This window comes from Carcharhinus amblyrhynchos, chromosome 33, assembly GCF_965287045.1.
Source record: "Carcharhinus amblyrhynchos chromosome 33, sCarAmb.v2.hapA, whole genome shotgun sequence".
Classification (NCBI taxonomy): domain Eukaryota; kingdom Metazoa; phylum Chordata; class Chondrichthyes; order Carcharhiniformes; family Carcharhinidae; genus Carcharhinus; species Carcharhinus amblyrhynchos.
Genome location: NC_137356.1, coordinates 2,265,771 through 2,278,490, shown reverse-complemented (window position 1 = coordinate 2,278,490; position 12,720 = coordinate 2,265,771). Strand labels below are relative to the sequence as shown.

The window sequence follows — 12,720 nt, the reverse complement described above, 5'->3', positions numbered from 1 at the left end:
GTACTCACAAACTTGGCAGTCCCTAGCCCCAAGTCCCTCTCCCAGCATGACTACCAGAACTCTGCCCAAAACTCATGTTGCCTGATTGGCTCCCTGCCCCAGACTTGAGCTGGCCTTAGGCAAGCTATTCCAATAGTGACAATTCTGATTAACGTCCCTCTGAGCCCAATATGTGGAGCCGAAGGCTGCTCAAATGTGATTAACTAGCTCAGCACAGCCAAGGATTCAATATGGACCTTCTTGATCTGTATGGCTCAGTGCCACATCACAGGGTGCATCAACCCACTGAACCAACTGGGAGGGGAGGGGAACTGTAAGGGATTTACTGTGCTGCAGCAATGTTAATTTGAGGTGTGTCACATACTATTTTAATTACGGCTTGCTTATATACTGCTGCGGCTTTTTAAATGATATTTGACTTGAGGCAATAAGAATCTTAAATGGATTTTGTTGGCTGGATAAATGTCTTTAATGTTCAACAAAGCCATCCCACTGGTGATGTCAATCCCCCAGCTGAAATGGGTTCAACAGTATTTTAAAAAATCTTTCCTCAGTAACCTCTGTATCTGCTCAGCTACTCATAGCTGGCAAGAATAATGAAAAGTGTCTATCCTGTGTTTAGTTCAGGACTGTATCTGTTGTTGTAAATCAGAAATGCTTGTAGACATTTTTTTCTATACTTTCACAGAACCCAAATATTATAAAGTTTACTTGCTGATAACTCTCTGGAAATTTTAAACTTCTGAGGTAGACAAAAGGCAGGAACTATAGGCCAGTTAGCTTAACTTCAATAGTGGGGAAAATGCTTGAATCGATCATCAAGGAAGAAATAGCAAGACATCAAGATAGAAATTGTCCCGTTGGGCAGACACAGCATGGGTTAATGAAAGACAGGCCATGTTTAACTAATTTACTGTAATTCTTTGAGGAGATTACAAGCTCAGTGGGCAATGGGGAACTGGTGGATGTGGTGTTACTTGATTTCCAGAAGGCATTCGACAAGGTGCTGCACAGAAGGCTGCTGTGTAAGATAAAGGTGCATGGCGTTATGGGTAATGTACTAACATGGATAGAGGATTGGTTAACTATCAGAAAGCAAAGAGTGGGGATAAATGGGTGTTCTTCTGGTTGGGAATCAAGTAGATAAGGTTGTTAAGAAGGCATACGATGTCTTGGCGTTTATTGGTAGGGGGATTGAATTTAGGAGTCGCAGCGTCATGTTGCAACTGTACACAACTCTGGTGCGGCCGCACCTGGAGTATTGTGTGCAGTTCTGGTCCCCACATTATAGGAAGGATGTGGAGGCTTTGGAGAGGGTGCAGAGGAGGTTTACCAGGATGTTGCCTGGTATGGAGGGGAGGTCCTATGAGGAGAGACTGAGGGATTTGGGGTTGTTTTCCTAGAAAGAAGGCGGCTAAGAGGGGATCTTATTGAAACATATAAGATGATTAGAGGTTTAGATAGGGTGGATAGTGATAGCCTTTTTCCTCGGATGGAGAAAGCTAGCACGAGGGGGCATGGCTTTAAATTAAGGGGGGGTAGTTATAGGACGGATGTCAGGGGTAGGTTCTTTACCCAGAGGGTGGTGAGGGATTGGAATGCCCTGCCTGCTACAGTTGTAAATGCGCCTAGTTTGGGGGCATTTAAGAGATCCGTGGATAGGTTTACGGATGAAAAGGGATTGGTTTAGGTTAGAGTGTCATTGTTTTTTAACTGGTCGGCGCAACATCGTGGGCCGAAGGGCCTGTTCTGCGCTGTATTGTTCTATGTTCTATGTACCTTGTGGTGTGCCTCAAGGATCAGCTTTGGGACCACACTTGTTTACAATTTACATAGATGATTTGGAGTTGGGGACCGAGTGTGGTGTCAAAGTTTGCAGATGACATGAAGACGAATGGTAGAGCAAAGTGCAGAGGACACTGAAAGTCTACAGAGGGATATAAGGAGTTTAAGTGAATGGGCAAGGGTCTGGCGGATGGAGTACAATGTTGGTAAATGTGAGATCATCCATTTTGGTAGGAATAACTGCAAAATGGACTATTATTTAAATGGTAATAAATTGCAGCATGCTGCTGTGCAGAGGTACCTGGGTGTCCTTGTGCAGGAATTGCAAAAAAGTTGGTTTGCAGGTGCAGCAGGTAATTAAGGCGGCAAATGGAATTTTGTCCTTCATTGCTAGAGGGGTGGAGTTTAAAAACAGCGCGGTTATGTTGCAGCTGTATAAGGTGCTGGTGAGGCCACACCTGGAGTCCTGTGTACAGTTTTGGCCTCCTTACTTGAGAAAGGATATACTGACACTGGAGGGAGTTCAGAGGACATTCACTAGGTTGATTCTGGAGTTGAGAGGACTGGTTTATGAGGAGAGGCTGAGTAGACTGGGCTATACTCATTGGAATTTAGAAGAATCAGGTGGGGGGGGTGTGGTGGGGGCTGGCGTATGAGGAGCGACTGGGTAGACTGGGCTATACTCATTGGAATTTAGAAGAATCAGGTGGGGGGGGGCGTGGTGGGGGCTGGCGTATGAGGAGCGACTGGGTAGACTGGGCTACACTCATTGGAATTTAGAAGAATCGGCGGGTGGGGGGGGTGGGGTGCGGTCAGGGGTGGGATCTTATCGAAACATTTAAAATGAAGCAGGGAATAGACAAGATAGAAGCAGGGAGGTTGTTTCCACTGGCGGGTGAAACTAGAATTGGGGGCATAGCCTCAAAATAAGGGGAAGCAGATTTACGACTGAGTTGAGGAGGAACTTGTTCACACAAAGGGTTGTGAATCTGTGGAATTCCTTGCCCAGTGAAGCAGTTGAATGTTTTTAAGGCAAAGATAGATAAAATTTTGAACAGCAAAGGAATTAAGAATTATGGTGAGCAGGGGGGTAAGTGGAGCTGAGTTCACAAAAAGATCAGCCATGATTTTATTGAATGGCGGACCAGGCTTGAGGGGCCAGATGGCCTACTTCTGCCCCTAGTTCTTATGTTCTGACAGACATGTTATTTTGCTGTTGATGCTGCTGCTCAAGCATTTAGGAAAATGAGGTGCAAGACTGAAGGTGTGCTGTCTTTCAGAGTTGGATTTAAAAGATCCTTTGCTACCTTATAAGAAAAATTGGGGAGTTGTTTCCGTGTTCAGGTTATATTTATCTTTCAACCTGTACTGCTAAAAACAGATGATGAAGTCATTTATTTCATTGCTGTATGTGGGTCCTGGCTGCTGTATTATCATAATGTCTCCATTGATTACACATGAAAAAGTACTTAATTGACTGTGATTTGCCTTTGGTGTCCTAAGATTATGAAATGTGCGAAGTGCTGCAGCAGAAAAGAGGAATAGAGTATGGCAGTTGGTATTCACTCAACATTAAGTAACTCTATTCAACAGTTTTTAGCCTTATTGTGAATACATTGCAGAACAGGTGAAAGAAACAGATTAAAACAGATGGCAATTCTCTGAAGGGATTCCCTGGAAGACACATTATAGTCGGAAGGATTCAACTTGACTTTTATCACACAGTATGTTGGTATTTTGTGTATGAATCTCTCAATTTTGTAACTGGGAGTAAAAAATGTTTTCTTGAATCATTATCATCTTCTGCTGCTGAAAACAGTGAGAATGTGAAATTTAATACATTGCATAGTCACACTCTCCTTTACTCCCATTTCCTTTCCTGTTTACTCCCCTTATGGACAGAAGATATGGACTGTTGTTGGGGGTTGGTTCAGGCTTGCCATGAGGCCTGCCAGCATTTCTCGAAAATATTTTTCATATATAAACCTGTTTTACTGTAGAAATACCAATTCTAATCCCAAATTGGGATGTTCCAGCAAGGATCACTCAATATTGATTTGGAACAGGATTCCTGAGTGATTTTTTTTCCCCCTTATTTCCTGGGAGACCAAAACTATTCTTGCATCCAGCTGCTTCCTCTCTAACTGAACAGAGTTAGGATTGGACTGCAGTTTTCTGTTCTGCATATCTTGGTTACACATAACATGATGCATTAAACTGCTTCGCCATCAAGAGAACTGTAGTGCCGGTTTCTATGGAAGAGCTTGCAAAGGTTGATATTAATGGACAAATCAGTATCTAAGTCTCTGCTGTCCCCCCTGCCTGCAAATTCTCTCCCTTGTTTGTAGGAAACGGCTTGACCTACATTTACAGATGATGATCCTGCCTGATATTCAATGCCATAACTACACTTTTCAGTGCTTCGTAAGGCTGGAATCGAAGCTGGGTCCTTGGTGCTGTGTGGCAGCAATGTTAAACACTATGTCACTGTACCGTACCCATATATTAAATTCAACAAAAACACTTGTTGAGCAATAAAACTTTATTCAAAATTTCAGAGCGTAGCATTTAAATTAAACATATTCATGATTCTTGCAGCTGAAATATCATTTATAGCAAACAATCACTCTATCATATTTAGTTTAGAATCAGCTTTGGAAAAATTCAAACTGTTCATTCCTTCCTGAGCAGTGCAGCTGAATTGCTTCTGTCAATGTGCAAGATGGGGCAAGACTTAATGATGACAGAGTGACTACTCCCACACAAGTGTGTGGATGTGGTGATGTGAAGCGATCAATATGACTCTGTTAGTTGGCTTATCCCACCAGAAATGAGAAATTCAAGTGCTGTCAATTGAGCCAAGGGGCACACATCATCAGAGAACCTGACATTATATAATGCTTTATCCTGTCTTGCAGAATTGCAGACTCTATAGTGCCACTATGGCTTCCTTCCTTTTGCAGCAACTTCAAAGTGGGGTAATATCAGACCACACACAGTATTCACAAGTAAACACCTGTGCTCTGTGTGACTCCACCCAAGAGGAGAGATACAGTCAGTTGCTGGCTTGTGTTGACCTCAGGGGAAGAGGAAGGTGGAGAGAGTTGGGGAGGGTTACAGCAGGAGAGAGGGAGGTGGAGAGGTTACAGCGGGAAAAAGGGAGGTGGGGAGTGTTACAACAGGAAGAGGGAGGTGGAAGGGTAACAGCAGGAAAGTAAGTTATAAGTAAGTTTTTATTCATGTCACAAGTAGGCTTACATTAACACTGCAATGAAGTTACTGTGAAAATCCCCTAGTTGCCACAATCTGGTGCCAGTTCAAGTACACTGAGGGAGAATTTAGCACAGCCAATGTACCTTTCCGACTGTGGGAGGAAACCGGAGCACTGGGAGGAAACCCATGCAGACACGGAGAGAACACGCAAACTCCACACAGACAGTGACCCAAATTGGGAATCAAACCTGTATTCCTGGTGCTGTGAGATAGCAGTGCTAACTACTGTGCCATCGTGCTGCCTGAACGAAAAAGGTGGGAAGCGTTACAGAGGGAAAGGGGGTGTGGGGAGGGGAGGGTTACAGGGGGCAAGAGGGGGTGGGGAGGGGGAGGTGGTGAAGTTGGGGTGGTGAGATAGTTGGGGAGGGTATAGGGAAAGAGAGAATGGGGAGGGTTACAGGTAGAAACACGGGCAACCTGATCGCTAACTTGTGAACCTCAATTGAAAAGCGCATACATGAGGACAGGGTCAGACTCGACTGTGATGCGTATTGCCATTGAATAGCCCACCGACATTCATTAGAAGAAATGAAGTTTAGGCTGAGTTACTGCAGGGTGCTCAGTTCTCACAGAACCAAACTCTCAATGAGTGGACACCTTCAGCAGAGAAAACAGCGCAAATTGTCTGATTAAAAAAAAGGTTCAAAACTTCCATTTCTATTCCTCTACCTTGAACAGGAGCTTTGTGCAACCAGGCAAGAACAACAAATGGCATCATCTGTCCCTGAGCTGTAAGATGCTACTTTGAATTAATCGCTGTAAAATAAGAGACAGATTGTTGGCTTCTGACATATTTAGATTACCTGAAACACACCTGCTCCAAGCTGACAGGTACAGTCCTGATTAGTACTGCCTACTCCCTACACTTCGACCTTGTGATGATATCCTGGATTCTGAGCCCCAGCCAGCATTTTCTGTAAACGAGCAATTCTAAACTCAAGTAAATCCGGAAAGGCCACAACGGTTCAAAATGGAAATCTTGGAACGAATAGTTATGCTGTTCATGCGTAATGAGGAGACCGGGGATTAACTCGTTTCGTGACTATGCACATACATGTCTTCAAGCGTGATCCTGTGGCACAGCCATATCCTTTTACTTAGGAACATTACCTGGATACCGAGCGCAAGGCAGTCAGGTGTGTCTACACCTCTTAGCTTATGTCAAATGGCACTGCCAGCATAGTAATAGAATCACAAATGGGATTTACTCAAAATCTCGGCATAAATACATTCAATAGCTATTATTTTCTAGCTGGTACAATAGACTAATGTGATTTTGCCAGAAATGTTTGATACTTTTGCTGTTGCCTTTTTTTGGGGCGTGCTTCAGTTCCAGCTCTTTGTTTCTGTATTTTAGGATGTATCTGAGTTTGAAATCTATGCTCACTATCCTTCCCTGCTGCTAGTCAAGCATTTACTTAGGAGTCCAAGCTCTCACCTGGAGAAAGCTCGATTGCAGAGAGACAAAGTGCTGCCTAATCGTCTATCCCGACTGAAACAAAATAATCACTTTTCAGGATGAATGCTACATTTCTGGCACAGTTTAAACGTACAACATTTATGGCTCTTATGCAACTTCGGGTCTTGCAACACGAAAATGGAGCCGCAGATAACTTCCTTTTACATTTAAAATTTAATTTTTGCGCATCTTTTTGTGCCTGTTTGACTGGGCCTCCCGAGGCTAATGGAGAATGCCGTTATGCGAGCCTCGACCGCCCCGGAATATATTCCAGCGGATGTTTCAGTGATTGACTCGGTCGTTGCCGACACAGTACCAGTCTGTGGTGCTAATATTACTAAAAACTATTAACAAGGTCCGATTGTCCTTCTGATGCTACATTAATTAAAGTCAATTTTAAAACAAACAAACTGCATTTGGCTGGTTTTGTAAATATTCTACATCGACGCAGATATTCTTAGCTGTACTGGTGCCTTTGAGATTTCCGAGGCCAGGCTGTGGTATCTGGCTAACCACTGTTACTGTTATTTTTCTGTTACTCTGCCATCATCACCATCGACTTCATTGAGCAGCAGGCAGGTTTGCACTGTTTGTTCGGCTTGCATTAGGCTCTGCTCATTCCTACAAGGTGAGAAACAAAGTGAGCGCAGTTTCCCAGGCAGTGGAAGGACAGGCCTGAACGTCATCCTGGACACTGGTCATCATTCAGGTCAGGCGAGTGAGGTTCGGGTGGGTGATTGAGGCCCATTGCCAGAGGACAGGGTTGTATGGAGAGGCTCATGCCTGTGGGATGACCTGTCCACCTGGCTGGTGCTGCACTCTGAGATCAGCACCCCGCAACATTTAGCCGGTTCTCCTTCTTTGGTCAGGCACAAGAGGCGCACGATGGCCCGGCGCATGTCTCTGCTGGTCAGAGTGTAAATTATGGGATTCAACGCTGAATTAATCATGGCCAGTCCCAGGAAATAATCGGCCTTGTAAAGAATTCGGCAAGTTCCTACCGCACATGAAACATCCAAAAGCAGCACTATGAAGAGTGGCAGCCAGCAGGCGATGAAGGTTCCCACCACAATGGTAACCGTTTTGAGTAATGCCAAATACTTTTGGCATCTCTTCGTCACCGGGCTTCCCAGGACAAGGCTGTTACATTTCACTAAACGATAAATCCGAACGTACAATAACACGATTGCAAACAAGATTAAAATAAAGATCAGGATGCAGGTCAGAATGTAATTCTTGGAGTACAATGGTAGCACCGTGGAACATCCTGACAAGTTCCCTATACAGTTCCACCCTAAAATCGGGAGACTTCCGAGAAACACTGACAATATCCAGTCTGCAGCCACAAAGATTCGCGTCCGGCACATCTTATCTGCACTGTACAACTGCATCCTCACCATGGTGACATGCCTCTCCACCGCGATGGCCAGGAGACTGAAGACCGAGGCGGTGAGTGTGACAAAAACGCCCCCCTCTCTCAAGAACCATAAAACTGGGGTCAGCTTCAGAGTGTTGGCACCAGACAGCAAGATGTTGACCATGTAAGCGACTCCTGCCAGCAGGTCAGATAGAGTCAGGTTGGCCAGCAAGTAATACATCGGCTTGTGGAACTTGCTATTCCTCCAGATGGCTATGAGAACCAACAAGTTCTCCAATATTATAAACATACAAACGATGATAAACATGATGGCATGAGCCTTCAGACCCACCTTATATCGGCTCGGAGTCAGCTTCCCAGTGTAATTATAGTGCAAGGCAACAGTCTCATTGTTGCAGTATTCTCTGAAAGTGGGGCTCAGCCTTGCTACAGCCGCTGTGGTCTCCACATCCATTCTGCCTGCTCCTTTATTCCACTTTATTCCTCCACCTTTACCCTTCTCACAACTTCAGAATGACTAGTCGGTCAGTATATAGGGCTGGACATTGGTCTCCAGTAAATTCATGGGGGGGGCGGTGGTCACTGATGAATGGGTTACTGATCTTTGGCTGTTGCTGGGTTGCTGCCGTTGGGTCAGTTGAAGCCGCAATTTGCACTTAACGCCGTGATGATTCCCCCCAGAATCTGTATTCAGGGGTGCGGTATCTTGTTCGATGCGGGATTGTGGATGGATGGATTCGGTAACTGACTGCAAAGGGTTCGGGATGTCCGAGCGTCCGCCGAAATCGCCAGGAATCTCGTGGATTACTCAATTCTGACTGCAACCCGAAAATCGGCAACAGCGTCCTAATCCAAGAGAAAGCAACTCTTTAATACAGAAAACATCATTCCTATTACTACTCAACTCCATCAAATATTTCTGCTTTTATGTCCCTGTTGTGTTTTCGGATAAAACGGGAAGCTCCCAAAGTTTAAATACATGACAGGAGAGAGTGTCGGATATTGGCCTCCTGAAGTAGAGGGGGGAAGAGTGTGCAGTTGGAGAAGAGTTTGGGAAATGACTGAGTTCTAGCGCAGTTTGCAGACACTTCCAGCCGCATTGCAAAACACGGAGAACCGATTCTATACAAAAATTATCATCCGAAAGCACTTACTGTTCGAGGTAGAAATATCTCTGCTGTGGCAGAACTCGTGGTCCACATGAATTACTCCCAGCCTCTCTATGGGGACTGACTGTTGCTCACAGATGGCAGCGTTTAAAGTGCCGGGCTTTCGGGGCGGCCCTAACGCATGGTGGGAGGGTTTAAATTCTCTTACAGTCAGGGCAGGGATTAAAAACAGGAGCTCGATCAGCATCGAAAAAAGACAGATTAACCTTTCGAATGCAGGATATGGGACTGATCTGTTATACAAGGTTACCTTATTGATAGAACAAACCGACACAGAAGAGAGTGCAGTAGTTAAAGCATAGATTGTGTAAGGGTACGGAAAAAGGCAAGAGAATGGCACTAAGTCTTAATGCTGGTGAGAGCTGGTGCAGACGCAATGGCTGAATGGCACCATAAAATTATGTGATTCTGCACACAGCCCTGGAGTGGAGAATTGGGAATGTGGGTAGATAGTTGCCACCTGAAGTTGCTAGTGAGTGTTCAGTGCAGAGTGTAAGCGGAAGTTAACTTACTGGTGTGAATATTTAGCAGGACAGGATGGATTAAAGTAAGAAACTCATCATCGAGCTGCCCAGTGCAACAGAAGGTCGTTTAATTAAAGTTTGACCTACAAGCTTCCTGTGCAATGTGGGATGGTGCAGGATGCTCACCCACCCTTCCTGACAGTACCTAGTGCAGCAGTAATTTTAAAAGGGGAGCAGACTATCCATTAGCAGCACAATAGCACTTCTGTTCACAATATAAAAGGAACAGAAACAACAGGAGAGCAACTATTGAAGTTACAGAACTCAAGGTGCTGCCACACCCTCCCGACAGAGCCGCCAATAGTGAATGGGCGGCGGAGGTGGTTGAAAGGATGAATATTGTCTCCCCACATCCAGAAATTATGGGAATAAATGCTAAAGAAGTTTAAAACAAAAGTAGATACAGTGGATGTTAGAAATCGGAAACAAAACCATAAAATGCTGGAAAACACATAGAAACATTGAAACTAGAAGCGGGAGTAGGCCATTTGACCCTCTGAGCCTTTTCCACCATTCATTATGATCATGGCTGATCATACAATTCAACATCCTGATCCCTTATATCAAGATCTTAGCAAGCTAGGTAGCACTTGTGGAGAAAGAAATAGACTTAGGGAAAATTTGACCTATTGCCAGAATTTTCTGTTTTCAGTTTTCCGTAAGACATTTGTCAGCCTGGAGAAGAGTGTCAAAGCAAAATATGTGCACAAAGTACTTATGACACTGATAATTTACTTTCTTAAGGTCTCAATTTTCAATGACATGCAAATTGTGATGCAACTGTTCACCATTTTCATGCAAGTTCATACATGCCTGCCTTGCTACATTATTGAACTGTGTAGGTGGTACTAAAATATATAACTATTGTGGCATGGAATTTTTAGAATTGTACCTGCAGAGAAAATAGGTACAAATACTGGCATACCTTTAACAATCCCAATTCTGTCACACATCTTTAACAATCTCAATCTTGTCACACATCTTTAACAGTGCTGATCCTGATATTTACTTTTAGCATTACAAACTCTGACAATAGAAAATGTGCCTTCCCCGATGTCCCCATTTGAAAAGAGGGGAACCAACAAAAGTATATCCCTGTTGAGAAAACAACTTGCCTAATCCTTCTTTACCTGTATTACTAGAAAGGGTCGCCACAAAATCACCAGTAGTGTGATTGACTCTTAAAATGTTCTCAGTAACGGCCTAGCAAGCCACTCAGCTCTTTCAAACTGCTACAAAGTCAGCAGATGGTGAGGAAACTAACAAGACAGAAAAACTAATCTGCTTGTTGTAGATGCATCTGTCCATTGGCAGTACAAGGTCACAGTAGAAGGGACCATGCACAATCCTTGTGAAGACAAATTCCTGTCTTTACATTGAGGAAACCCTCTATTGTGTGGCACAACCACCATGCTAAATGGGATAAATTTCAAACAGTGATAGCAACTCAAGATTGGGCATCCATGAGGTGCTGTGAGATACTGGCAGCAGCAGAATTGTATTCAAACACAATCTGTAACCACATGGCCTGACATATCATTCACTCTACCATTGCCATCAAATCAGGTGATCAACCCTGGTTCATTGAAGCGTGCAAGAGGGCATACCAGGAGCAGCAGCAGGTACACCTAAAAATAAGGTGTCAACCTGGTGGAGATGCAACTCAAGGCTACATGAATTACATAAACAGCAAGTGATAGAACTAAATGATTCCACAAACAACAGATCAGATCAAGTTCTGCAGCCCTTTCACTTCCAGTCATAAATGGTGGTGGACCTACACACCACATGGACTGCAACATTTCAAGATGGCAGCTCATCATCTCAATGGTAATTGGAATGGGCAATAAATGTTGGCTTAGCCAGCTGTGCCCACATTCCATGAAAAAATAAAAAGAAACATTACTGTTTTTGTTTGACAAATCTGTTGGATTTTTTTGAGGCTGTAACATGCAGAACAGATAAGGGGGAACCAGGTGAAGTGGTGTATTAGGATTTTCAGAAGGCTTTCGACAAGGCCCCACATGAGAGGTCAAAGAACAAAATCAAAGCACAAAATCAAGGATTGGGGGTAATATAGTGGCATGGATTGAGAATTGGTTAACGGACAGAAAACAGAATAGGAATAAAAGAGTCATTTGCTGGCTAAGAAGGAAAGTGAGTTATAAAGTGGATGCAAAAGAAGCATTAAGAACATAAGAAATAGGAGCAGGAGTAGGCCAACTAGCCCTTCAAGCCTGCCCCACCATTCAATAAGATCATGGCTGATCTGGATTTAGACAGGCTAAGTGAGCAGAGAACATGCAGATGGAATATAATACAAGAAATGTGAAGTTATCCACATTGGTAAGAAAAACAGAAATGCAGGATATTTGTTAAATGGTAAGAAATTGGGAAATGTTAATGTCCAAAGGGACCTGGGTGTTCTTGTTTATGAATCACTGAAAGCTAACACGCAGATGCAGCAAACCCTTAAGAAGATAAATGGTATATTGGTCTTTATTGATGCAAAGATCTGAGGTCATGTACCAACCGACTCAAGAACAGCTTCTTCCCTGCTGGTGTCAGACTTTTGAATGGACTTCCCTTGCATTAAGTTGAATATAACACTACATTCTCTCGTTTCCTTCTCAATGAACAGTATGCTTTGTCTGTATATCGCAAGAAACAATACTTTTCACTATGTTAATACATGTGACAATAATAAATCAAATCAATTCAAATCAAATTATTGCAAAGGGATTTGAGTAGAGGAATGAAAATGTCTTGCTCCAATTATATAGAGCCTTGGTGAGATGGTACCTGGAATATTGTGTAGAGTTTTAGTCTCCTTATTTGTCTGAAAAAGGTTCACCAGACTGATTCCTGGGATGGCGGGAAAGGTTGAGGAAACTGAGCCAGGAGTTCAGAAGAATGACAGGTGGTCTCATTGAAGCATATAAGAGCTCGACAGAGTAGATACAGGACAGTCTCAGAATTAGGGGCAGGCCACTTAGGGCTGAGATAGGGAGGAAATTCTTCACTCATAGGTAGTGAATGTTTGGAATTCTTTATGCCAAAAGGCTATTGATGCTCTGTCATTGAGTATGTTCAAAATATAAATTGATAGACTTCTAGATAAATAAGACATCA

General features: G+C 43.6%; 1 protein-coding gene across 1 annotated transcript; it reads right to left on the bottom strand.

The window, feature by feature from the left end:
- Positions 1 to 5,411: 5,411 nt before the first annotated feature.
- On the bottom strand, positions 5,412 to 8,461 carry LOC145361048 (sphingosine 1-phosphate receptor 1-like). Its single transcript, XM_080216603.1, has one exon. It carries the CDS (start codon positions 8,347 to 8,349, stop codon positions 7,228 to 7,230), a length of 1,122 nt encoding a protein of 373 aa, XP_080072729.1. The 5' UTR covers positions 8,350 to 8,461; the 3' UTR covers positions 5,412 to 7,227.
- Between the last annotated feature and the right edge of the window lie 4,259 nt (positions 8,462 to 12,720).